At 39.0% G+C, this 27,500-nt stretch overlaps 1 protein-coding gene across 2 annotated transcripts in view; it reads right to left on the reverse strand.

The window, feature by feature from the left end:
* The window catches only part of arfgap1 (ADP-ribosylation factor GTPase activating protein 1), a 55,907-nt gene that overhangs the window by 2,216 nt on the left and 26,191 nt on the right, over positions 1–27,500 (reverse strand). For both annotated transcript variants that reach the window (XM_068048276.1, XM_068048277.1), the window contains exons 5-13: positions 23,773–23,941; positions 20,961–21,061; positions 15,607–15,693; positions 15,381–15,492; positions 10,785–10,841; positions 10,356–10,388; positions 7,656–7,712; positions 2,573–2,632; positions 1,416–1,498 (exon numbers count right to left, since the gene is read on the reverse strand). In XM_068048276.1, coding sequence (XP_067904377.1) covers positions 1,416–1,498; positions 2,573–2,632; positions 7,656–7,712; positions 10,356–10,388; positions 10,785–10,841; positions 15,381–15,492; positions 15,607–15,693; positions 20,961–21,061; positions 23,773–23,941 — 759 coding nt within the window. The remainder of the gene's footprint in view (positions 1–1,415; positions 1,499–2,572; positions 2,633–7,655; positions 7,713–10,355; positions 10,389–10,784; positions 10,842–15,380; positions 15,493–15,606; positions 15,694–20,960; positions 21,062–23,772; positions 23,942–27,500) is intronic.

The following is a 27,500-nucleotide window of genomic DNA, read 5'->3' on the forward strand; positions in this document are numbered from 1 at the left end:
GCTGACACAATGAACAATAATTACCTGAAGCAATTATGAAGTGTAAAAATAAACTAATGAACTAAACTTCAAAATATAGACACACTAATACTGCATTCAAGATGGTGTAACAGGTCAGATTACCTTTCTTGTACTGTAAATATACATGGCGATTGTTGAAGGCTAAACCCAACATCAAATCTGGACTAGTCCTGGGGAAAGCACATTAAAATGCTGAACAGCCTATTCAATGCCACAGGGTTCCTATCTTCAAGAACTAGGTTGACAAAGGCTTTTTACAGACAGGGAGTCTCCAGATTCAAACCCAAAGATAATAGATGGGATGTAACAGCACTTTATCAAGATAAGCCGTATTTAAACCTCACCGTGTAATTATGGCCACACATTCAAAGACATTGTCTGAACCCATCAGGGGAGAACACCTATGATTATCTGAGTGAAACCCAGTCTGAAGAGGTTTTTTTAAAAAAAAACTTCTCAAATACAGAGACAGAAACCCAGCTAGCCAGGAAGCAGAAGATCCATTCCAGCCAAGAAGGAGACCTTGCCCGTAAAATCTTTAAACCACAGCAGCAGAGACTGCAAGGTGACCTTGAAAACTCCCCACTTGAGAAATTGTAACAGGAATCTAGTCACTGACTTTGACTGAATCTTAACCAGAGGAGTCTGCAATACTTCAGTGAACTAAGAAAAGGAACACCAGGCTTCCACCGCTGTTTAAAAAAATTCCTCCTGAAAAACCAAGAAGGTTTCAAAGTGGATTCTTTTACAACAATTGGACTTAAATGGATGCAGTCCTCTAATCTCCATCTCTTGTGAGTGTGTGTATGAGTGAGTGGGTGAGGTTGCAATTATTTTTTTCCAGGTATTGTTTGATAAATAATCTATCTTTCTTTTAATCTTACAAGAAAACCTGTCATTTGTTTGTTTATTTGACCACTAAAACACTCGGGGACTAAAACAATATTTTTTAAAAACTGTAAGGTCAGTTGAGAGTTGAGAGGTGAAAAGTGGAAGTCATCCACACCATCTCCCCCCGTCCATAATATTGTAAAATGTGATTTTACATAAAATACACACAACTTCCGTGGCATACCTAAAAGTTATGCATAAAGAGTATTGTAGATCAGAATCTTTAAGATTTCCAATCAATCAATTAAAAAGCTACATTGATTTTTTTTTAAAAAGGAGAGTAATCCTCTATGGGAGGAGGAAGCACTGCACTGCACTACAAGGCATGCCTAATAACAGTTCAAGTAGTTACTATCTGGAACACAGGGATAACCATCCAGACAACAGCAGAAAACATAATTCTGTTACATATAAACTTAATTTTTTGATAATGAATCATTACAGCATTGAGTTGTAGAAATGTGATTGCACCAAATCTAAATAAACATTCAATTGTACATTACGTTTCGGAGGCAGCTGTTTCACATTCCTTATTGGTAAAGAAAGAACTGACATCTTGCCATCCTTTCACGGTTACTCCCTGTACCTATGAATATTAACAAAAAGGTTGAAACATCTTTGACAGTAGCAGAAATCTAAAACAAACTCCAATATCCATTATAATCACATACACATACATCAGAAAAGTTGCACACTATATCATTAGCTATTAGCCTTCTTAAGCTTAGAAAATACTGTTTCTGACACTAACACCAGCCCTTAACATGATCACATTATAGCCATTAGATTCAGGCTTTCACCTGTTCATTCTAAATGGGTTAACTCATCTCCTACAATAGCAAATGAGAAGGGTCATAGAACATTCTCGCAAATTGCGTATTTGCTTACTAGCATTGCCAACAGTAATATCTAGGCTTTGCTGCTTAATATACATTTTGATTAAATATTACATTTTAAGATTCCAGAACCATATGCATTTTAAGGATAGCTACAACTTTAATTAGTTATGAGCAAGAGAACCAATTTTAAAATAGCGTACTGGTTCCCTTTCAAATGACAAATCAATTTTCAATATATACACTCACCACATCATCAATTACCAATGATAGCAACAAAAAAAAAAATGAAAACACAAATTAGCAATGACCCAAAAAAAAAGTTTGTCTGGCCACAATAAGCCAGGCTCCATATTTGGAAACTGCAGCCAAGACTGCATTTACACACAGCTCTGATCTAAATAACTAATGTGAAATGGTTTTGTTTAGCACTTATACTAAAGTTGCAGCACAAATCCAGAGTCAGGAGGGTGTCTCACTCCAATTCACTCTGGCGTTAGGTTGGAACCCATTCTACATTTGCACAACAGGTTTATGTCCACACTACACTGTGGTACAAGTGCAACCCAATACATTTCACATGAAATCTTTTTAGTTACTATTCAGTTAGTAAGTTTCCAAGCCATCAGACAGCCGTAATTACTAGAATTTGGGGAATTTACCGCCATACTACAAAATTTAGTTTTATACTGCTTCAGTAAGGCATTGAACTATTTTCAAGAAAATGGCTTTTAATCGAAGTTTACTCCTGAGCTTCTAGCAGCAGTTGTATAGAAATATGAAGGCTGGCTTTGAGACATGACCAGTTGCATCCTTCTGCATACCTTATTAGCAATCTGTGACACACCAGTGGATACATCATCTAAAAATTTTCCATCTTTGACCTGTGTATATAAAAATGCCTTTCAATTAATTGAGAAAACATGTATCTTCTGCAAATCTGTATTCATCAGTTTATTGAACTAATAATTGAAATACTCAATGTAAAATAGACAGATATAGAAAGGAGACCTTCTTTAAAAATGGTTAAAAAAATTACATGGAAAAAGAGGTTGCATTTGCAGTCCTTTTCTAAAACATGATAAACTTTAGTTTATAAGCAGGAATAGAAAACCAGCACACTTTTGGAGCATCTTTGACAAAGAAAAGCATCCCAAGGCACTTCAGAGGCATCACCAGAAATAAATGGGCATTGAACCAAAGAAGGATAAATTAGGAGTGACAAAAGCTTGGCCATATAGATGGGTTCTAAGGAGGAAAGGGAGATGGAGAGGCAGAGAGGATAAAGAGGAATTCCAGAACATGTTGCCTAGGTGGCTGAGGGAATGCCCACTAACGGTGGTATGTTGACTAAAAGCCAGAGGCAACATAAATCTGCCATTAAAAAGGGTATGTACATCAGTTTAAAAAAAAATATATACCCTTAGCCATCAGACTTAAAATTTTCAAAGAAGCGCAACATGTACAAATGTAGATGTAGTGGTGGGGAGGTCAAGAAGGATCAGGCTCTGTTCAGCTTGCAAGGTTGAATAGTCTGTTGGCACGAACTGTCTCAACTGAGCCATAAAGAACAATCACTTGGGAAAGATATTAGAAAGCCATGAATAGCTGTGGAACTGTACCCCAGTACAAGTCAGTACCTTCAGGGGGAAAAAAAGCAGAAAGTTAAGATGGTATCTTCCAAAAACACTTTCTTCTTTTTTGAAGGGAAACACATTAAAATATTAAGTGATATAATCTGCTACACAAAACATAAAAAAGGACAGAAAAGGAAATTATTAGCTATATCAGATGTTGCAGTTATGCTAGTGTGAGGCTGAAAACAAAGACTTCTCTTCCCCCTGCCCCCTCCACTGTTCATATAATGCTATCTCTGGATGCAGCCATCAGTTGGGATGTACATCTCCAAAACAGAAACATCACCTCTGAATCTGGTTTGGTTTGCTGCCTCCCGGGGCAATATTCCACTGATAGCAAAGGTGAATGGCCAACCAAAAATGCTGGCTGATGGAAAACTGATAGTTAACTGTATAGGTCAGCAATGTGATTTCATACTGCCAGGCTACACACTGGGACAATTTTAGCAGACAGGCTACCAGGTGATACTGTGGGACCATTTACACTGGAAGCAACCTACAGTAACATTTGAGAATGTTAAAAGACTTACAGCAAAAATAACAGCATGTGGAATTAAGGGGAATGTGGCTACATGAACAGAGAAATTCTTGGTAAGCAGATTGCAAAGAATAAAGGCAAAACAAAGTTATTTGGAATGAAAAGGTAAGCTGAATGGTGCTCTACAAGGATCAGTGTTGAGGCTGCTGTTATTTTACTATATACGTAAACGATCAGGATTTAAGAATTGAGGGAACATTGAAAATTGTTCGTACCGAATGTATGTGGAGCGGTGGGTATGGCAAATTGTGAAAATTATAAAAAGAAGAGAAGTGTACATAGATAGGCTAGCAGAATGAGCAGGTATATAGCAGGTGTCGCTATGGGTACCCGCATGGGTCTTAGTTATGCCTGTCTTTTTGTGGGATATGTCGAGCATTCTTTGTTCCAGTCCTACTCAGGCCCCCTCCCCCAACTCTTTTTCCAGTACATTGATGACTGTATCGGTGCAGTTTCCTGCTCCCGCCCCGAACTGGAAAACTTTATCAACTTTGTTTCCAATTTCCACCCTTCTCTCACCTTTACATGGTCCATCTCTGATACTTCCCTTCCCCGACTTCTTTGTCTCCATCTCTGGGGACAGGTTGTCTACTAATATCCATTATAAGTCCAACGACTCCCACAGCTACCTCGACTACACTTCTTCTGTAAGGATTCCATTCCATTCTCCCAGTTTCTCTGCCTTCGACGCATCTGCTCTGATGATGCTACCTTCCATGACGGTGCTTCTGGTATGACCTCCTTTTTCCTCAACCAAGGATTCCCCGCACTGTTGTTGACAGGGCCTTCAACCGTGTCCGGCCCATTTCCCGTACCTCTGCCCTCAACCCTTCCCCCCTCCCTCCCAGAACCGTGACAGGGTTCCCCTTGTCCTCACTTTCCACCCCATCAGCCTCCATATCCAAAGGATCATCCTCCACCATTTCCGCCACCTCCAGCGTGATGCCACTATCAAACGCATCTTCCCCTCCCTTCCAGTCAGCATTCCGAAGGGATCGTTCCCTCCGCGACACCCTGGTCCACTCCTCCATTACCCCCACCACCTCATCCCCTCCCATGGCACCTTCCCCTGCAATCGCAGGTGGTGTAATACCTGCCCATTTATTTCCTCTCTCCTCACTATCCCAGGCCCCAAACAATCCTTTCAGGTGAAGCAGCGATTTACTTGTACTTCTTTCAATGTAGAATACTGTATTCGCTGCTGACAATGTGGTCTCCTCTACATTGGGGAGACCAAGCGCAGACTGGGTGACCGCTTTGCGGAACACCTCCGCTTGGTCCACAGCTTCTGGTTGCTTGCCATTTCAACACTTCCTCCTGCTCTCATGCTCACATCTCTGTCCTGGGATTGCTGCAGTGTTCCAGTGAACATCAACGCAAGCTCGAGGAACAGCATCTCATCTACCGATTAGGCACACTACCGCCTGCCGGACTGAACATTGATTTCAATAATTTCAGAGCATGACAGTTTTACTTTCATTTTTAGTTGTTTTTTCTTTTTTCTTATTTACATTTTTTACAACCTTTTTTTTTTGCATTTAATCTTAGTTTGTTCAGTTTGCTTACCCACTGTTTTTTTTCATGTTTGCAGTTGCTGCTGTTCAATATTCAGTCCGTTAACACCTATTCTGTACTAATGCTTTGTCTTTCAACCCACCATTAACAAACTGTTTGCCTTTGCTCCACGACCTTTTGGTCAGCTATGTGGCCTTGTCCAATCTGCACCTTCTCCTTTGTTATCTCTTGCCCCACCCCCTCTTCACTTGCTTATAACCCGTGACATTTTTAATATTTGTCAGTTCCGAAGAAGGGTCACTGACCCGAAACGTTAACTCTGCTTCTCTTTCCACAGATGCTGCCAGACCTGCTGAGTGGTTCCAGCATCTCTCATTTTTATTTCAGATTTTCAGCATCCGCAGTATTTTGTTTTTATTATAGCAGATGCAGTTCAATGTAGAGAAAAAAAAAATCGAAAGTAATAGATTTTGGAAGAACAGTGAAAAGGTATACATATTAAAAGGGAAGATTTTAACTGTGGAGGAGCAAAAGAGCTTCATGTACACAAACAGGTTATTTCAGGTGGCAATGCAAAATATCTATCCAATAAAAAGCATTTCCTTTTGTATCTAAAGGCACAGAATACAAAAACAAGAAAGCAATTTTGGACTTGTGCAAGACTTTAAATTAGGCCACTCAGATCATGGGGTGGCAAAAACTGCACTCAATTACAGGAAGGATATGAAAGCAATAGAAACAGCAACAGATTGGCCAAATGGCCTATGTCTCTGCTGTGCATTCTAATAAATGGAATATTAGATGACAAAGTACATATTAGTACAAACTAGCAAGGGAATAAAACAGGATATACAAGAAAGATAGAGTAACAGCATACAAATTCATCTGAGAGTTGAATAGGTACCATCAGAATATATTAAGTATAAATGAAAATGAAATCCACAATAATTGGATTAAGGTATCCTTATGGGATAGAAACATGATCATTTGAGTATGAAACGAGACTTAAAGTTCAACTAAAAACAGAATACAAAAGTTCCAATCTTAAAATGGATCAGAAAAGGTGCTCAAAAATTTTAAGCAAGTATCCATAATCAAAAATACCATTAAAATAATTAAAAGCAGTGATGGAACTTTTGCAACTGTTTTATTAACATTTCAATAAATAATTATAGGTAATTTCACAAACAGTTCTAAACAAAAAGATCATCAGTGTTTAAAAGGACAAAACTTCAATTTTTGAAGATACTCCAAAATCTAATACTCTAATCATAACATTAAATTTTTAATAGCTAATAAATTTATAAAATATAAAATGTACAGATTAACAATCGGCAGTATATCAATGCAGACAATGGGTCAGATGTTGCTGTCAAAATATAACTGTTATTTATGGTAAATGGTACATCCACTTCAGGTGAGGGGCAGATGTGCAGTTAAATGCAACTATGCATAGCCATGACTCAGTTGGTAGCATTCTCGCCCGAGTCAGAAGGCTGTGGGTTCATGTCCCACTCCAGGACTTGAGCACAAAAATCAAGGTTGGCACTGATTGTCGTGATTTCGCTGTATTGGCACAGTGGATACAAACTAAACATGCCACAGATATTTAGGGTTAATAATTTGAAGTAAAAAAATACCATTTTATGAATGTGATGTTAATTACTACCAATCAACTTCTCTGGCATGAAGATTAACTATAATTATGGAGTCTCTTTCCTTCAGATTGTGAACGGTTTAAGATTTTTAACATGCAAAATTTTAAATTTTTACATTTTCTTTTTTACTTTTCCTTAGTCTATTATTTCTCATTCTCTTAATCCAAACTTTCTTTCCCTCCTTCCTGTACTCTATTTGACACTGAATTTGCCTCCTTTAATTAACCCTTCTTCTCAGTCCTTCTACTGTTCACTTCCCAATCCTTAAATCTCATTGGTTAAAAGGAGATACCTTGCTGGTTGCCCTGTTCACTCAGGTCACAAATGTCTCTTTCTCTCGCTATGCCATTATCAGCTCACACTTTCAGCAACTTAGTGGGCAAAATCTTTTGAGTTGAAGGGTGCAGGGGGAAGTCTAACGCATGGCAGATGCGATTAGATATCTGGCTGCAGCAAAATCTGGCCCAATTGGCTTGCAGAGTATGTATGATATAACCATGATTTCAAGTAATTAGTACATTGATCATCGGTTTCAGCTTCTGAAACAGGACTATGTTACCTTGTCCTGAGCAGGTTTGATGACATTTTCACTAAGTGTGTGACCTAACTCTGTCGCCTATTTAAAAGCAAGAAAAGAGTTCATCAGTACTGAAAAGTCTACATCTTCGATATATGTCAAACATGCAGGAAGCAATCAGCTCAAGAATATAATTGCCTCAGCTTCAGCATGAGCCACAAGCACATTACCACAATACATGCAGACAGGACACAGATAATGTTAACATAACAGGCTCTCATGACATAGCAAGCAAGGCTTCATGTCAGGCATCTATTTCACTACATTCTGAATTCTACTTAATAATACAAGGAATGCAAGCAGGGCACACTGCTGTTTTTAATTCAGTCAGGCAGACAGTCTAATTCTATTTCAGCCGAGTCTGAAGGTCTCTCCCAAGTAGCAGTACAAAAGGTTGCATTGTAAAAGTTTTTTAAAATCTTGAGGTTCATAGGATATTTCGTTCCATTTCATTTTCAGTACAGTAATACCTTAAATATAATAAGGGCAAATTCAACTTTGATGGGGATGCAAAAAAACGGGCAAGAGCAGATCAGCCACCTGTTATATGCACAGCCAAAAAAAAACTGGTGGAGGGATGGCTAATCCACAACTGCCTGTTTTGCATTCCCACCAAAGTAGAAAATGAAATTTTACTAGGTAATCTCCAAACTCATTTAGCAAAAATCATTGACCAGTTACCTAAACAACCACTGTCGAAGCATGTAATCACATTTGTAAGCCATTAACTTTTGCAATTACTCAGACTCTGACCTTTGAATCTTTCTATCTAAATCCATAATAAAGCTATAATACAACTATAAAAGGTCTTCCACAGAGGCAGAGAAGATTGTTTGTGTCTGGAGAACAAAATGCTAGTATGCTTTTACATAAATATTGGTCAGCTTTTAATTTTAAAAAGGATTTATTGGTGGGCAAATACAAGTATCTAAACAAGCAGGAAATTATCTCTCAATAATTCTCACTTTAAACAGACAGGATTACTAACAATCATAAATTCTATCCAGAAACACTGTTAGTACACCTGTATGGTCACAGTGAGAAAAGGATATGATGACTGAAAAGGTCAAATAACCTCAGCAATAATAAAAAGCTCCTACCATATACTCTAAAACACCTTACAAGGATTTTGTTTTTATTATTACAACTGAAGATTCTGTGTTTTTAAAAAACTGAAAAAAGGATTTTCAGTGGACATTGAGACACCTAAAAAAAGCTGAACTTTATGGATGTTATGAAAGGAAGTCAACAGGAGCTGAACTTGTAAAAGGACAGGAAAGCAGTTCATTTCAAGGAAATCAGCAAAAGGGTTTGACCTCAGGGCAACTCTGAGTGACAAGAGAGTACTTATTACTGGACATGTGACTTGTTTTCAGGAAGGTTGGGTTTAAAAGCCAGTGAGTTTGGACAAAAAGTTGGCATTCTGAAATTTGATTCTGACCTGCCTGGAGATCAGAAGAACCATCAGAAAAGTATTACCTCTCTGTAAAAGAATCTTGCATCCTTTAAAGAAACAACCCTGTATTTCAAACATGGCAGATTCCTACTGCCTCCTGTCTCTGAAGAATCCCTGCATCAAATGTGGTTCCTGTTGCCTTCTGTGTTTTACGAAATCCTGAAATTTGAAGAAACCTTCTACTACTATACAGCTGCTGTAAGACCCAAGATGACCTGTTGCTACACCCCTGATGGAAGACCTATATGAAGCCTGCTGCAGTTGAATTTCCTTGAACACCTACTCATCAGTTCTTTGTTCACCAACCTTGCCTGGAAAGACTGAGTGGCATCCAACAATTTGACTTTGGGACATCTCGCCAAACTGAAAAACCTCCTCCCAGATTATGACAGACCAAGTTATTTTATTATTCCTTTCATTCCTATGAAACAGCTGTAAACCAAAATCCTTTCTTCCCTGTTAACTGTTTTTTTTTGGAAGTATGTGTGTGCGCATGAGAGCTAGGGAAATAAGGACCTTTAATATCTCAACTCATTTATATATTTACTTCATTAGTAGTTAAGACTTGGTTTTATAATAGATAATTTTGTTTTGATTAAAGAAACCTGGTTGGTGTGCTTTATTCGGGGGACAAATAGAGTATCTAATTGGCTGTTTCGGTAAATGGGCAAAATTTATTGATATGCTGTGACCTGTGGAGAAGTGGGACTGAATTAATGGTGCACTCCTCCTGCCTCGGTCGTAACAATGAATTAAATGCACAGACAAACTTATGGTTCAAAATAAACTCTGAAGAATGATTAACTACTTGGGAATTATGAAATCAAAGTGATATTGACCAAAGTAAAAGGAGGATATTGATGCCATATGATTAATGAATACTGTTGCTGGTGAACAATCTCACATGCACAGAAAATAGGCACTTTACCGGCTCTGGCTGCTGCTTGTAGCCCCAGACCTTTATCCAGCAAGAAAGCAACAAGGACAGAACAAGCACCTTTTAGCAATTCACCATTTTCCCCAGCCCAAGATTACTGAATAAAAATAGTGCTCAATGCTGTAACATAGAGCATGATCACATTTGAGATGCTCAACTTAAGCAGAAAATCTAGGTTCCATCATTTGTTCTGATGGACCTGGTTAACTTTGGCATTAAATCATCCGAGTCACACCTGACAATTTCTGACATACAGAATATGGAATAAAATGGAATAAAAGAACAGTACCTTTTGTGTTGCCTGACTCCCAAGTTTTGCTGCCTGTTTGAGCAAAATAATGATTAATTTCACCCACATACCTGCATTCTTCTTAAGATTAATCTTGCTACAATTTTAGTCTTATTTTAATAAACGTCAGAGAAAAATGGCAATGGGAAAAAAACTCCTTAATTGAACACAAAAAAAATGAATGTTTTTATGCCTGACACTTTGATTTTTTTTTATAAAACACTTTTGTTTGCTAAAACATAGATTATATGCATTTTTAAAATAAGTGCTTAGGTCTTTGAATCTCTCCTGAAGATCAACTACAAAATTAACAGAATAGGAAAAGTTTAGCTTGCATGTTTGCAAAAATGCTGCATTACTACATTTAGCCATTTGGAAGTCTATTTCTGTATCTTAATAAAAATCAGAAATTGGCATACTGCTACTTACACCTTCTTTTGCTGCAGATGCAAACTTGGTGGCACCAACAGTAAAACTGCTCCAGCCCTGTAAAACAGTGAATATATCCTCAAGAACTCACTTAATGACATTCGTGGGTGCTCATTTACAGTAACTATATTAGTTTTCAATTTCTGTAATTCCAAGTGCAACAGTAGACAATACTTCAGATATTGTCAGGCATGTAAAGTTTTCAAAAATTAGTATAGTCAAATCATTCTGAACGTAATTCTCCCTCCCCATATGATCCAGACAAGCAGTCCATAGGTCAATTCATAAGCAGTGGTCGCCAACTAACCAATACAGAAGATTCCCTACATTCATATGGATAGTTCAAAGGTTTGAGCACTAGGTGGAATGGACAGGCATGTGGCAGATTTAATTTAATGCAGCGAAGTGTGAAGCGGTACATCTTGGTAGAAAGAGCAAGGAGAGCAATATAAAACAATGGGCACATTAAGAAAGAGATTAAAAAGGCATGCGAGATCTTGGGCTTTATAAACAGAGGCATATAGAGTACAAAAGCAGGAAAGTTATGATGAACCTTTATAAAATGTTGGTTCAGTCTCAACTGGAGTATTGTGTCCAATTCTGGGCACCACAACTTAAGAAGGATGGGAAGGCTTTACAGAACACACAGAAAAGATTTACTAAAATGGTTCCAGGGAAGAGGGACCTGAATTACATGGATAGATTGAGAGCAAGTTCTCCAGAGAGGAGGTTGATAGAAGTGTCCAAAATCATGAGGGGTCCAGACAGAGTCTGACAGAAAGGTCGAGAAGCAGAGGACACCGATTTAAAGTGATTGGCAAAAAGTTCAAGATATGGTTTGGAATTTTATATTCTTCAAAACAGGGTAGCCAAAAATGAGAACTTTACATTACTGAAAAAAGTTATGAGCAGGACAATGCAGGAGTTGATCTTGGGAACCTTACTTTATATTTTATACATATTAGCAGATCTAATGCCAGCTTTGACTCACGGTAGCACATTTGCAAATCAGGAGGTTATGGGTTCAAGCCCATCTTCAAGACTTGAACACAAAACCCAAGCTGACATTTCATTGTAGCACTGAATGGGTGCTGAAGATTAATTGGTCATTCATCACCTTGCTTTTTGTGGTACCTTGCTGTGCACAAACTGGCTGGTGTATTTGCCTACAAAACAATAACGACTATAATTAAAAATAATTAATTGACTGTAAAGTATTTTGGGATATCCTGGGTACGTACATACATACAAATTAGGAGGAGTAGACCAAATCGGCCCCTCGAGCCTGCTCTGCCGTTCAATAAGATCACGTCTGATCTGATTGTAATCTCGACTCCAGCCTATCTCTGATAACCTTTCACCCCCTTGCTTATCAAGAATCTATCTACCTCTGCCTTAAAAATATTTAAAGACACTGCTTCCACTGCATTTTGGAGGGAGAGTGTTTCAAAGACTCATGATTCTCAAAGAAAAAATTTCTCATCTGTCTTAAATAGGCGACCCCTTATTTTTAAATAGTGACCCCTAGTTCTAGATTCTCCCACAAGAGGAAATATCCACGCCACATCCACCCTGTCAAGACCCCTCAGGATCTTATATGTTTCATTCAAGTCGCCTCTTTTCTAAACTCCAGCGGATACAAGCCTAGCCTGTCCAACTTGCCTCATAATAAAACCCGATCAATCCAGGTATTAAGTCTAGCAAACCTTCTCTGAACTGCTTCCAATGCATTTACAGCCTTCCTTAAATAAGGAGACCAATACTGTACACAGTACTCCAGATGTGGTCTCACCAATGCCCTCTATAACTGAAGCATAACCTCCCTGCTTTTGTATTCAATTCCCCTCGCAATAAATAACATTCCATTAGCTTTCCTAATTACATGCTGTACCTGCATAAAAACCTTTTGCAATTCATGCACTAGAACATCTGGATCCCTCCATCTCACAGCTCTGCAATCTCTCACCATTTAGATATGCTTTTTCATTCTTCCTGCCAAAATGGACACTTTCACATTTTCCCACATTATACTCCATTTGCCAGATCTTTGCCCACTCACTTAAAGTATATATATATATATCCCTTTGTAGATTCACGTCCTCTTCACAACCTACTTTCCTACCTATCTTTGTCTCATCAGCAGCTTTAGCAACCATATCTTCAGTCCCTTCATCCAAATCATTTATATAAATTGTAAAAAGTTGAGGCCCCAGCACAAATCTCTGTGGCAGACCACTTGTTATATATTGCCGACAAGAAAATGACCCATTTATGCCTACTCTCCGTTCCCTGTTAGCTAGACAATCTTCTGTCCATGCCAATATATTACCCCCTACACCATGAGCTTTTATTTTCTGCAATAACTACTGATGTGGCACCTTATTAAATGCCTTCTGGAAATTTAAGTACAGTACATCCACCAGTTCCCCTTTATCCACAGCACATGTTACTTCTGCAAAGAACTCCAATAAATTGATTAAACATGATTTCCCTTTCACAAAGCCATGTTGACTCTGCCTGATTACCTTGAATTTTTCTGTGCTCTGCTATAAAGTCTTCAAGAATAGCTTTTAACATTTTCCCTAAGACAGATATTTAGCTAACTGGCCTGTAGTTTCCTGCTTTCTGTCTCCCTTTTTGAATAAAAGGTGTTACATTCACTATTTTCCAATCTATTGGAACCTTCCCCACATCAATGGAATTTTGTAAAATTCAATTGAAGTCTACGAGGACCCAGGGACTTATCAGCCCGCAGCTCCAACAATTTGCTCAGTACCACTTCCCTGGCGATTGTAATTTTATGTTCCTCCCTCCTTTCCATTTTCTGATTTACAGTTATTTTTGGGTTGTTACTTGTATCCTCTATAGTGAAGACCGATGCAAAATACCTGTTCAATTCATCTGCCATCTCCTCCTTTTCCCTTAATGCCCCAGACTCACTTTCTATAGGACCAACACTCACGGTTAACTTTTCTTTTTAAAATATCTATAGAAAATCTTGCTATCCATTTTTATATTTCTAGCTAGCTTTCTCTTGTACTCTAATTTTTCCCTCAATCTTTTAGTCATTCTTTGCTTTTTTTAAATATTCTGTTCAATCTTCTGACCTGCCACCCATCTTTGCACAATTATATGCTTTTTCTTTAAGTTTGATACTATCTTTAACTTTTTTTTTTAAGTTAACCACAGATAGCGAGTTCACCCCTTGGAATTTTTCTCGCTCATTGGAATGCATCTATTCTGTGTATTCTGAAGTATCCCCTTAAATATCTTCCACTGCATCTCTATTGACCTATCCCTTAACCTGATTTACCAGTTCACTTTAGCTAGCTCTGTTTTCATGCCCTCATAACTTCCCTTATTTAAGTTTAACATACTAGTCTTGGACGCATTCTCCTCTCCCTCAAACAATGTGAAATTCAAATCATTTTGTGGTCGCTGCTACCTAGGAGTGCCTTCACTATGAGGTCATCAATTAATCCTATCTCATTGCACAATACCAGGTATAGCTTGCTTGGTCGTTGGCTCTAGAATGTGCTGTTCTAAGAAACTATCCCGTAAACATTCAATGAACTCATCTAGGTTATCTTTGCCCATCTGATTCTTCCAGTCGATATGTAGATTAAAATCGCCCATGATTATCACCATACTTTTCTGACAAGCTTCCATTATTTCTTCCTTTATATTCTGTCCTACCATGTAGTTATCGTTAGGGGGCCTGTATACCACTCCCACAAGTGACTTCTTGCCTTCATCATTTCTCATCTCTACCCAAACCACTTCTACATCTTGGCTTCCTGAACTTAGGTCATTCCTCCCTAATGTGTTAATAATATTATTAATTAACAGAGCCACCCCTCCACCTTTTCCTAGCTTCCTGTCCTTCCTAAATATCATGTATCCTTCAATATTCAGGTCCCAATCTAGGTCATCCTGCAGCCATATCTCTGTAATGGCTATCAGATCGTACTTATTTATTTCTATTTGCGCTAAAGCATGGCTACCCGACCTGAACCCGACATGTGTCGGACACAGTGCTGCCTTGCTCAGAGAGGAAACTTCTGCATGATTCTGCAGGAATAGCCTGCTACCGGAACAGAGGATCACAACATTCGGACAAGGACTTTAGTCGGGTCGGGTGTGGGACCAAAAAAAAAAATCAAAGGACTTGGGCCCAGGTCGGGTTTCGATTTCATAGCTGAGCAGGCCTTTAATTTGCGCTATCAATTCATCTATTTTGTTTGAATGCTATGCCCAGATAAAGCCTTTATAGTTTTGTCCTTTTATTATTTTTGATCTATTATTCCCAGAACAATATGACACTATTTGAAAATCAATCTACAGCACAAAAATCTCAAGTCTGAACGCAGGTTGTTAAAACTATCAGAAAATCTATTTTATTGAATAAACAGACCAGTACAGGTACAAGGTTACTCCCAATTCTTTATCACATTACAAGATAAAATTAACATGAAAACAGTGTCACTCAATGGTCATGCATAATTTAAATTAGGTGTTAACTAGAAGCCCAAAAAATCTTCCACTATATTTCTGAAGCAAAGCTATAACTGTAACAAAACCAAGATATTTTCATACCGAATATAGAGAAGTCATGGCACTGTTGAGAAAATCATCTTCCTTTTTCTGAGGAGATGCAGTGTTTCCAAATCCAATGTAACGATTATCCTGACTACCATATTCCCCACCACTTTAAATAAAGAAAGGAAATTAATCATCACTTATTCAATGGAAAACAGGACAGCAAGAGGAATAGCAAATATCATAAATATCTTGATATTAGTGAAATAATGTGTAATTTTACCTTTGGTACGAGTTATCATCATTCAGCCACTCCTCAAACATTTTATCAGAGGATAATGAAGAGGTTTGACTAGGTCCAGAGCCATTGCTGAAAATACAAAAAAAAAAAATTCAGTATTCAATATAAATATTCAAATATTCAATATTAAAAAAATGATATATAGATGTAAATAGACAGCACATGAAGATTTTTCAATTGATTCTTTAGCTGGAGTCTCAAGAATAGGTTCCTTGGCAAGGTACACATTAAACTGAGAATATACGCTGTGACTACATATATATTTTATACCACAGCTGTAATAGAGTTTTATTGATAGTCTGTTCATGTTTTAATCTATTTACAAAAATATTTTGAGAATATCTGACACATTCCAAGCATCACACTTCAAATAAAATGTCAGCAAAGCAAAACTAGGCTAAAAATATATATATTTAAAAAACATGATAAAGGCAGGTCATTCCCTGTTTTTTTTTTAATAGAACTTGAGCTAACCAGAAGAGTAGCCAAGAAGCCGCCAATTGAGAGAAACTTCCAACAAGAATTAGGCTTTAACTGATCAGGCAACTTATTTAGATCGCATTCCTACAAGGCATACCTAAGCAGTGGCAGTACAGACAGGCCAGAATAACAGCTAAACATTGCAAATATCCTCCAGACAACTGGAAGTAGCACCACAGGAGATTTGCTAGTTTAAGTAGAATTTTCAACCAAAAAAAGAGCCACATGCAGATATTATTCATACGGAACTAGTTATAATACCTGCTCATTTTTGAGTTTTCCTATTATATTAGGGAAACATAACCTCCACTGTGACAGAGCTTTTGTATTTGGAACCTTAAAATTATAAAGGAAAATAGTACAAAGCTCTCATTCAGAAAGTCCAATCGAAGTTGGGCTGATCGTCTTAATGGATATTCAAATTTAGTTGTCCTCAGTCCACCACAATTACCTATTCTCAGCTGCACAGGAAGATTACATTATTTGCAGAGTTCTTATTTTTCTTTCTTTTTTGTCCATTGTTGAATTTTTACAGCCCCCTCAAATATTTGTCCTTTACGTTAATGTTTAATGGAACATTGCATGAATAGCAAATTAAAGCTTATATTCTGCATGAGAAAGATCTTATTATTGAATGTTGAAAACAAGTACCAGTTTCAATAATTTAATCTCATCAGCTTTAGATCTTAGAACAGATCCAATAATCTTAGCTGCTTCAGCTTGATATCAATCATCAAAGGTAAGTACAGGTAAGTCCATGGTGGGAAGGCCCATGGACAGCTTTCCTTCCCTGCTGCCAATTGAGATCTTTAAGGGGCAATTAATGTCCAATTAAGGGCCTCTTCCCACCACCACTGGTATTAACCCAACAGCAGGCGGGCCTGTCGCCATGCAGGAAACAAGACATGCAAATCTATGCAAGGTTGCTTGTGACGTCCCGGGGTGTTTGGGGGGTGGGGGTCCGTCGTTCAAAGGCACTCAGTGCCTGATGAAGGAACCCGGTATCAGGAAGGGGGGGGCCTCCACTGAGAGACACCCTGCCCTTGCTGCCGATCCCTCTATACTCCCCTCTCCTGCAACCCAGACCCCACAAAACCCCTCCGCCATCACTTACATCTGGCCTGGGTTGCTCCATGGTACTGGGCCTCTGGTGGGTGCCATTCCTGCAGCAGCTACTGCCGCCCCATGGGCGATGCCCAGCAAAAGAGCTGCTGGCTTCTGATTGGCCGGCAGCTCTTCCCATCCCCAGGGCTCCGATCCCAGGAAAGGCCCACCTGATTGGCTCTTGATACGGCGAGCCTTCCCCAAAGGAGGCAGGTCCCTCGCCTGCTCTCCAGCCAGCAGCCAAGACCCCAGTCGCCTCCATAAAATTCCCCATGTGTCTAAATGGAGTAGAGGAACAGAGAGAGATCTGGGGATACAAATACGTAAACTACCAAAAAGTAGCAAATCATAAAGTTATTAAGTAAAAACAAACAAAGCACTTTGATTCATTCTTGAATGGATAGAATTGAAAAGCAGAGAAGTTATGATACAGTTGTACGGAATCTTGGTTAGACCACACTTGGAGTATTGTGCAAAGTTCTGGTCTCCATATTATAAAAAGGCTATGTAGAGACACTTCAGAAGGTATAAAAAGATTTACCAGAATGATACAAGAACTGAGGGTTTATTCCCATCAGGAAAGGTTGAACAGGATGAGGGCTCTTTTCTCTAGAAACGTAAAGGCAGAAGGATGACCTGATTGAGGTCTTTATTATGAAAAGGTATGATAGGGTAGACGTAGAAAAGATGTTCCCATTTGAAGGGAAGACAAGAACTAGGGGCCATAGACATAAAATAGTCACAAATAAATCGAATAGGGAAATCAGGAGAAGCTTCTTTACCCAGAGAGTCATTAGAGTTTGCAACTTGCTATCACAGTATGAGAGACAAATAGCATAGATGCATTTAATCTAAATAAACATGAGGGAGAGAGAGGAATAGAAGGATATGCTGATGGAGTTAGAAGGGTGAGTGAAGCATAAACATTGGCATGGATCTGTTGGGCTAAATAGTATGTTTCTTTGCTGTAAATATAATGTAATACTTTGGAAAATGAACAGTGATCCTAATACTGGCCCATGGCGAGCGCCACTGTATACCTCCCTCCTGTCTGAAAAACAACCGCTGAACACTACTCTTTGCTTTCTGTCCCTTAGCTAATTTTGCACCTATGCTGTCAATGTCCCTTTAATACCACGGGCATTAATTTTGCAAACAAGTCTGTGCCGTGGTGTTTTGTCAAACACCTTCTGAAAGTCTATATGTTCAAAAAAATCAACAGAACTACTCTCATTAGTCTTCTCCATTACTTAAATCAAGGAACTCGATCAAGTTAGTCAAAACCGATTTACCGGCAACAAGTCCATGCTGCCTTTCATTTATTATCTCATACTATTCCAAATGCCAGTTAATTTTGTCCTGAATTATTGTCTCTAAACATTTCCCCACCACAACATTAGGCTGACTGCCTGTAGTTTCTGGATTTATCCCTCTTTCAAAAAAAAAAGCTGTGTAACATCTGCAATCATCCTCTGGCACCACTCCAATATCCAAGAATTGGAATATTATGGTCATAGCCTCTGCAATTTCCACCTTTACTTCCCTCAGTAGCTTAGGATGCATCCCCTCCAGGCCTTATAACTACCCCTTTATTTTTATCCTAATATTTCTACTGCCTCCTCCTCCTTTACTGCTACATTGGCAGCAACCTCTTCTCTAGTGAAGACAGATGCAAAGTGCTCATTTAATACCTCAGCCACACCCTTTGCCTCATGATTATCTTCCTTTTGGTCCCTAATCTGCCCCACCCTTTCTTTGACTACCTTTCTATTCGTGTTTATAAGAGACTTTTGGGCTCCATTTTATGTTAGCTGCCACTCTAGTCTCATCCTCTCTTTGGCCTTCTTACTCCCTTTTTTAAATCTCCTGTGTACTTTTTATATTTAGTTTAGTTCTCTACTGTATTATGAACCTTACATTTGTCATAATGTATATGAGTTCTATTTATCTAACACTTTACTGCTGTCTCTCAGGAATGTCGTAAAGTTCTTTAAATACAATTAATTATATTGCATTATGGACAAGCATATACACATTGAGCAGATACAATTAAATTCTTAGTTTTGTCAGGAAAAGGGTCTAATGAGAAAAGGACAGCTGCAAAGACAAAGAAGCAGAGAGAACATGAAGCTTTCTGAATCTTAGTCACAGATAACGCGAGCCAGAATAAAATCCTCCACAGATCCAGAATCTGAGCCAACACAACATACCAATTGAGAATAAGTAACCTAAAAGTTGCCAAATCAATTTGGTCATATACAAAAAGCAGAGAAAAAACATTTCAAGAGATGTTTTCTTCCATTGTTTCTATTTACATTTTTAAAACAGTTAACTTACGGACTCGAGTACTCTTTTCATTTAAAAGATTAAGCATCATGATTATGTTTGAGGCAGAACAAACTTGGATATTATTAGGGGTCAACAATGATGTACTCACAACCATTTATTTTGACCTTAGTAACAATGTATTTGACAATTAAGTTTATGTTAGGCACTGATACTGGTCTATGTGTAGTTAAGAGTCCAAAAATCACATCTTCATGTTGGCAAATTGGACTTTATCTGTATCGCCCGAGTTTAACTTTGTTACTTAAATCATTTTTGCACCGCTGGCATCAGCTCAAAGGTTGAATCTATGTCATGCAAGTTTTTCAGGGGTGAGGGCATAGCAGCCCATTCCAGATATGGAAGCAACAATACTGTTGTTAGGTCAATTCCATTGTTTCAAAACTATGGCAAAAGATCCATTACCTAAATGATCAAGCTGTTGATAAGAATCTTAAGCCAATAAAGATGGTCTTTGTCGCTTTCAACAAATTTTGCTGAAATATCCATTGTGGGTTAATTAAAATCATGGAAAAGGTCTATCTGCAGACTTAAGGAGGGGTAGATAAGGCTCTCCCACATACTCTTTTACATGCAAACAGAAAGGGTAAGCTGTGTTTATATGAAAGCAGCAAGAAGCAGTCTACATTTTAAACAGTCTGAACCAGCTTGGCTTTGAAAAGCTTAGCTACAGTATTGGTGAACCCAGATTTAGTGAGTTCATAATTTGTGTCTATATTATTTTTCATATCCAAGAAGCATTGGGAAGCTAGCTGTTCAAGGCGAAACCTATCCTGTTCATTCACATATTGTGTATAAAATAAACTAGCTGTTGGCTTGAAGTTGGGCCTTGACTTGATAGGAATGCTTTTTAATCAGCCTGTTGTAAAGGGAGAATATGTGTGGCAAGACATGATGCATTTGTTTCAATTCCTAGATCATGCTTTTAACAAAACATTAGACAGAAAAAAGGTATACTCCAGATTATAAAGGAAGATGGGTCCGCCTAATAGGTGACGCTTAGTCCAAGAAGGAAAAAAAACAAAAATAACTACATGAAAAAGCAGGTTGATCAGGGTTCAGCACTGAAGATTGCACATATTGCTGGCTAAGTTCAATTTGATTTTTGGGAGTCATTACAGATCTAGGTCTGAGGGCAATATTATGTGAACCATACCAGTTAAATTCAACTTTTAATTTCCTTTGTGTTTAACGTGGTTTTACTTTTAAAAAAAAAGTGTTTTTTTGCATTTTGGTGTCAAATCATTTATCTACATCACCATCGTCTATAAGTGACTTGTCTCTCGTGTACAAAAAGGTTAGACATTCTGCTAGAACCTATTTGATTTCATCAGGCTTTAACTATATATTATGTGCAACAATGAAATACTAGCTCTGGGTAATTAAAAAAAGTAATGCCTAAATACCGATGAGCTGAAGAATTAGGTAATTTAGGCTGTGGTGGGGTCCAATTCCGAGCTTCCGATGTTTCAATAGACCATTCTCTACCCTCAGCTAATGCAGCAATCTGAAATTAATAAGAAAAATAAATGCATGTAGTGTTGTCTCAGAATGACAGATGAGTCAGCTTGCAATTTTTTACTCAATTTCATAACCTATGATTGAGTTTTTTTTAAACTGCACTAATATGAATGTGGACATTGTTAATGATGCAGAAACTAGGCTGTTAAGATGGTTGCCAAGAAACAAGTTGAAAGCATACGCTGAACCCCAACCTTCATTATTTGCTTAAAGTGACAGAACATACACAAACACGATACAACAAAAATAATGCAAAAACATTGTGTTTTCTAACATATTCCAAAGGTTTCCTACTGTTCTTTACATGGGACTGTGGGATAGTCATAGTAATATCTACTTTCTGAATTGGTTTAAATGATTTCTTATTGGTTGCTAATAACAGGGTCAGTAAGATGCTCATGTAGACTAGAGGCATGGATCATTTTGCATCTCTAACTATGACTACTGAATGTGCACAATACGGGAGATGGTGGTGTAGCGGTAATATCGCTGAACTAGTAATCCAGAGGCCCAGGCTAATGCCCTGGGGACACAGGCTCAAATCCCACTATGGCAACTGGTGGAATTTAAATTTAATTACTGAGACTAGCCAAATTTGAATTTATTAATGGTGTCATGAAACTATCAGTTGTCGTTAAAAACCCATCTGGTTCACTAATGTCTTTTAGGGAAGGAAATTGGTTGTCCTTGCCTAGTCTGGCCTAAATGTGATTCCAGGCCCACAGCAATGTAGTTGACTCTTAACTGCCCTCTAAAATGGCCTATCAAGCCACTCAGTTGTCGCGGGCAATTAGGGATGGGCAACAAATGCTGGCCTTGCCAGCCATGCCCGCATCCCATGAAATAATTTCACATCATTGATATTGCTTAATATGTTACTGACATTCTGAAGGAAGACACAAGTAAACAAGGTTATCATAGGAACTACCAGAAATGGATACACAAATGTTTAAAAGTTAAATATACACACAGACATAGGCATTTATTGATCCCAATTAGTGTTTCTATTTTTCCACCTGATTACATTCCTTGAAGTGCCTTGGAATGTATTGCTACCTTAACAGGTGCTATATAAATGCAAATTGCTGTTGTTCTGTTCTGAAATACATCATCAAACATCCAACCACAACTACTTCATACTGTTCTCCAATTTTCTGCACTTTAAATATCCAATATTATAGCATCCATTCAAATGCCCTGGCTTAAGCTCCCCGAACAACACAGCAAGTTTAGTCTGAGTAGCTGAAACTTGCCTATCAGGAGGCTCCAGGTTCAATTCCCAGTCTGTGTCAAGTTAATTGGTCTCAGTCAGGTGGCAGTTGGGCTCCTATGAAACCAAACTATTGCTCCTAGGCTAGATAATGAAAAGAATTAGGAAGGCCTCCCACTCCTGAACACTATGCAGCAGCCCCTGTTGAAGTGTGTACATGTTGAAAGTAATTAAGGACAAAATTAGAATCCAAATAGGCAGCCAACATGATATTCACACACAACAGAAGCTACTTGGGCAAGATTCCATAAGGATAATAATACTCTTGAAAATTTACCCCAGGAAGGAGTCAACACCTTCAGGAGACCGAGGGGGAAAATTGGTGGAAAAAGACAACTTGATTCTCCTGTAGATAGCAGCACTGGCAAGTAAATTGCTATTACTACTTGCACATTTCTTAAAACATTTAGTGATTAATTTTGAACTCTGTTTTCTTCTTGTCAATAGGTTATCAAAAATGGATTAACTTTTTTTTTTAATCAGGTCACCCCAGCCTCTGATAACAGCATTATGTAGTTTGTGAATCTCTGGATAGATTAATCCATGTTGTCAGAGGACAAAAAAAACTTGCTTTTGTTTTCTTAGAACTTTCCCATGTCTCCCAAAGCATTTCAAAGGCAATAAACAAGAGTAACAATTACTCTTTTTCAAATAGTGCCATAGGATCTTGAAAATCCACCTGAAACATTGGACAGAAAGGTGACCTTGGCTTAATGTCTTATCTGACTGACATAATTTCTGGTAATGAGCACTCTCTCACATCCATGAATGGGGTTTGGACCCAAAATGTTCTGCCATTGCTCTCAAGAAGTATGCTGATTCTTAGAGGTTCAACTTAAACAGCTTTCTAATTTTTACAAAAAGGCTATGGAAATGCAGTATATGGACTTTCCAGAAACTAAACAGATTAACATGCATCTGTGCACAAGACAATGGATGACAGCATACGAAAACTTGTTATAAACAATCATCGTTAACTAGGGACAAACATAATGAAGGACAATTTATGCTTTTAGACATATTTTAATACAAATATTGGGCCATGTCACATATTATGATCACTTATTGTATGGCAACTAGGCAATAAACTAAAGATATCTAATGTATCTTAAGAGGAGAACTATAACAAACCTACTCAGACTGACATTTTAGAAAAATCATGCAACAGTTTTGCAACTAGTGAATGATAGAATTAGTTTAGGAAACACTAAGAATTTGAGCTGAATATTATCAAAGCAATGATAAACAAATTAATCAGTAAAGCTTAGTTACAGTTTCACTTAAAAAGATTGCTCATTTTATTTAAATCCATGGAAATTATGCCTCATGCAGTCAAATTTATTTTAACAAAAAGCCTCAATGCCTCTATCTCCATAGTTCACGGCCTATTAAAAATATAATTCACATTACAGTAACAATTAGAATACCTTGTCTCTGTAAAAAGCTGCAGCACGACTATTATACTTCTCTTGAAGTGACCAACATCGATCATAATCCTGCAACTCCAGAAATTGGCGGAAGTTTGCATTACCTCCAACTTTCATCTTCTCCAACTCTAGATCTTTCCATTTATCCATGGTGACAGACCGTACAAAGCTACAGGACAGTAGGAAACAATTTATTTTACCTGTTAAATGTACATTCAATTTTCAAAGCTTTGGGAAAAATGATTAGCTCTACGTATTGAACACAGGCATTTGCTGTGTGATCAACAAAAAAGTAACACTGCCCAATCACAATAATTGGGACATTGTATTACATCATGTGTGAATTTTATGCAAAAGCATTTCCATCAGCAACAATGAAACATGAGACCAAATAAATGAAAGCAGTTCAAAAAACAAAACAGTCTGTTATGACCCAGTGAGAAAGGGGTCTTGGGGTCCCTCTCAGCCTTCACCTGGTCTTCCCGTAATAGGGTTTAATTTTTAAAACGCCGTGTTTTTAGCTCCCCCTTGGTGAAGCCTTGTTCACCGCTTTCCACTTATAAGGCAAAGAAACCAGCACAAACAGGTTTTCTTAGGTTTAAAGAAAGGTTGAAATTTATTAAACTTGAACTTAAACTCCAATTCGGTTGACACATATGGATACACGACGCACGCATGCATATGTGATACACACATGCAAATAGAGACAAATGAGAAGAAAAATTAAAGTGGAAAAGTTTGAGGCAATATCTGAAGAGCTTTTATCACAGTTCTTCGAAGTTACTGTGGAGTCCTTGATTGTAGGTAGATCTTGCTTTTCATTGGAGCCCAGTATTCTTCTTAAACCTTGTTCGTTGTAGGAGACTTTTCTCTCTTGGGGTTCATGTGTCTTCAGTGGATTCAGAGGCTTGAGAAAGAAATGGGAGCAGACAGGAGAGATCTTCTCAGTCCAGGAGGAAACAGTCTTTCTCAGTTCAAACTGTTTGTACAATTCAGAAAAACCAGCTTGCCAAGCAGGCTCGTCACGTGACCAGCTGGTCTGACTACGCCTGTCTGTGGATTCAGCTATCCCAGCAGTCATCCTGAAATTTGAGCTCCTTCACCTTCAATGTCTGGTGCTCAAAGTCCATTGTGGATTAAATTGGATAAGGGAATTAACTTCTCTTGTCCCTACTGGTATGCAAATGTCCTCCATCCAACTCTGGCAGACCTTGTAACAAGGCCTTCTCTTCTTCCCAGCAACAATTTGCAATTTAATGTCCATATGGCAAAATTAATATGCCTCATTCTTGGCAGGTAGGAGCCCAGCATGACACCTCCACACCCAGCAGAATGAATTGCAATTTGAGAAAAGGCGCATTTCATTAAAATGGTCGAGAGAAAATAAAACTTATTACAGCCTGTCTTTTCTTGGTGCCAGTGCTGCTTTAAGTGCCCCTTTTTTGCCATCCCAATAAACATGTGGTTCTTTGGGGAAGTTTTTCTTCAGTTTGCCCATTTCCATGGCTGCCTAGGGTCTTTGAGATGGTTAGGTTTAATTAGCCCCGAGTTGGATTTTTTTTTCCAGGAGAGTCTATCCTGCCCTCTCATTCTGTGCTTTGCTGAGTCATGCAAAGGCTTTTGACTGTCGGGGGATGGGTGGTTTTCTTTTTTCTGACTGTGGGGTTGGATTCTTTGCTAATCTCCCCTTTGTCCTCTGGGACACTCCTGCCTACAGGTATTTATGCAAACTCTACTGCATGCCCCTGCGGCACTTTGACTAGTTGAGCAATCACCCTCACCGTTTCTGTGCCCCCTAAAGATCTTTCTTTGTTTCGGCAGATTCCTGTAAATGCTGTTAGCAACTCGTGGGGTATGTCTAGCACCTGCATTTACATAGGAGGACGTGGGGTCTAAATTTTAAACTTTTCCGAGTTTGACTGACCTGGAGAAATAAACAGCGGGGCTCAAGGCCCTTGCCTACCCCAGACCGGAGTAGCAGCAGTCGGCAGCAGGCTCTCCAGCTGTGTCGGCGCGCTCTGTGTTTCAAAAGAGGAAAAAAAACTACCAGTGAGATCATGGGAGATCTGTAAGCTGACTGATTGGTAAGTAACAGCTGTCATCACCTGTTAATATCTTTAAAAAATCAGGGGAAAAAGTTATTTTTTTTTAAACCCTCAAGATAGCTACCTTGTAAGTGATCAGGTTAGTACTACTAAGATTTTTTTTTTTATTATTCATTCATGGGATGTGGGCGACGCTGACCAGGCCAGCATTTATCGCCCATCCCTAATTGCCCTTGAGAAGGTGGTGATGAGCTGCCTTCTTGAACCGCTGCAGTCCATTTGGGGTAGGTATATCCACAGTGCTGTTAGGAAGGGAGTTCCAGGATATTGACCCAGCAACAGTGAAGGAATGGCGATATAATTCCAAGTCAGGATGGTGTGTGACTTGGAGGGGAACTTGCAGGTGGTGGTGTTCCCATGTATTTGCTGCCCTTGTCCTTCTAGTTGGTAGAGGTCACTGGTTTGGAAAGTGCTGTCTGAGGAGCCTTGGTGCACTGCTGCAGTGCATCTTGTAGATGGTACACACTGCTGCCACTGTGTGTCGGTGGTGGAGGGAGTGAATGTCTGTAGATGGGGTGCCAATCAAGCGGGCTGCTTTGTCCTGGATGGTGTCGAGCTTCTTGAGTGTTGTTGGAGCTGCACCCATCCAGTTAGTGTAATTTATCAATAATGACTAATTAGAATAGTGCTGTTTGGACACAGTGAGGCTGAGAGTTGTGTGTGAGGGATTTTACTGACTAGGGGAAGGAGGTGCTCTTTGCAGTCTTTTCTTTTCTGCCTTTTCAGCCTCCATGGTACAGGGGAAAAAGCTGACTGGCAAGAAATGGTAAGTTATTCCACTTATTACATTAGCAATGGTTAGTTTGTACAGTTCGGTAATGGCAGGGCAGATCGGCCAAGCGGAATGTGTCTCCTGTGGCATGTGGAAGTCGTGGATGCACCATGTGTCCTTGACGAACACATCTGTAGGAAGCATCACCGGCTGCAGAAGCTTGTGCTCCAGGTTTTGGAACTCGAACAGTGGCTGGACTCACTGTGGCGCATCCGCGAGGCAGAGAACTACGTGGCTAGCACGTTTCAGGAGGCAGTCACCCCGGAGCTTAAAGAGAGCACAGGCAGAGAGGGACTGCCAGACAGACATGAAGGTCAAGGCAGGTAGTGCAGGAGTCCCCAGAGGGCATCCCACTTTCTAACCGGTATTCAGTTCTGTGTACCAATGGAAGAGAAGGTTCCTCTGGAGAGTACAGCGTGAGTCATGACCAGAGCACCATGGGTGGCTCAGCTGTGCAGGGAGGGAGGAGAAATGACAAGAGAGCAATAGTGATAGGGGATTCTATAGTTAGGGGAACAGATAGGCATTTCTGTGGTCGCAGACATGATTCCAGGATGGTATGCTGCCTCCCATGGATAGCACCGAGTAGATACAGAGCCATCTGGAGGTCGGGGTCCACATTGCTCTTTCTTCCTACATCATTGCTCCTGCAGGCTGAGTTGAGGGAGTGAGGAACGAGATTAGCAAGCAGGACCTCCAAGGTAATAATCTCTGGATTACGCCCCAGGCCATGTGCTAGCGAGTATAGAAATAGGAAAATACACCAGATGAATGCGTGGCTGGAGAGACGGCTTCAGATTTCTGGGGCATTGGGACCAGTTCTGGGGAAGGTTGGACCTGTACAAGCCGGA

Source organism: Heterodontus francisci, chromosome 16 (genome assembly GCF_036365525.1).
Source record: "Heterodontus francisci isolate sHetFra1 chromosome 16, sHetFra1.hap1, whole genome shotgun sequence".
In the NCBI taxonomy this organism is placed as follows: domain Eukaryota; kingdom Metazoa; phylum Chordata; class Chondrichthyes; order Heterodontiformes; family Heterodontidae; genus Heterodontus; species Heterodontus francisci.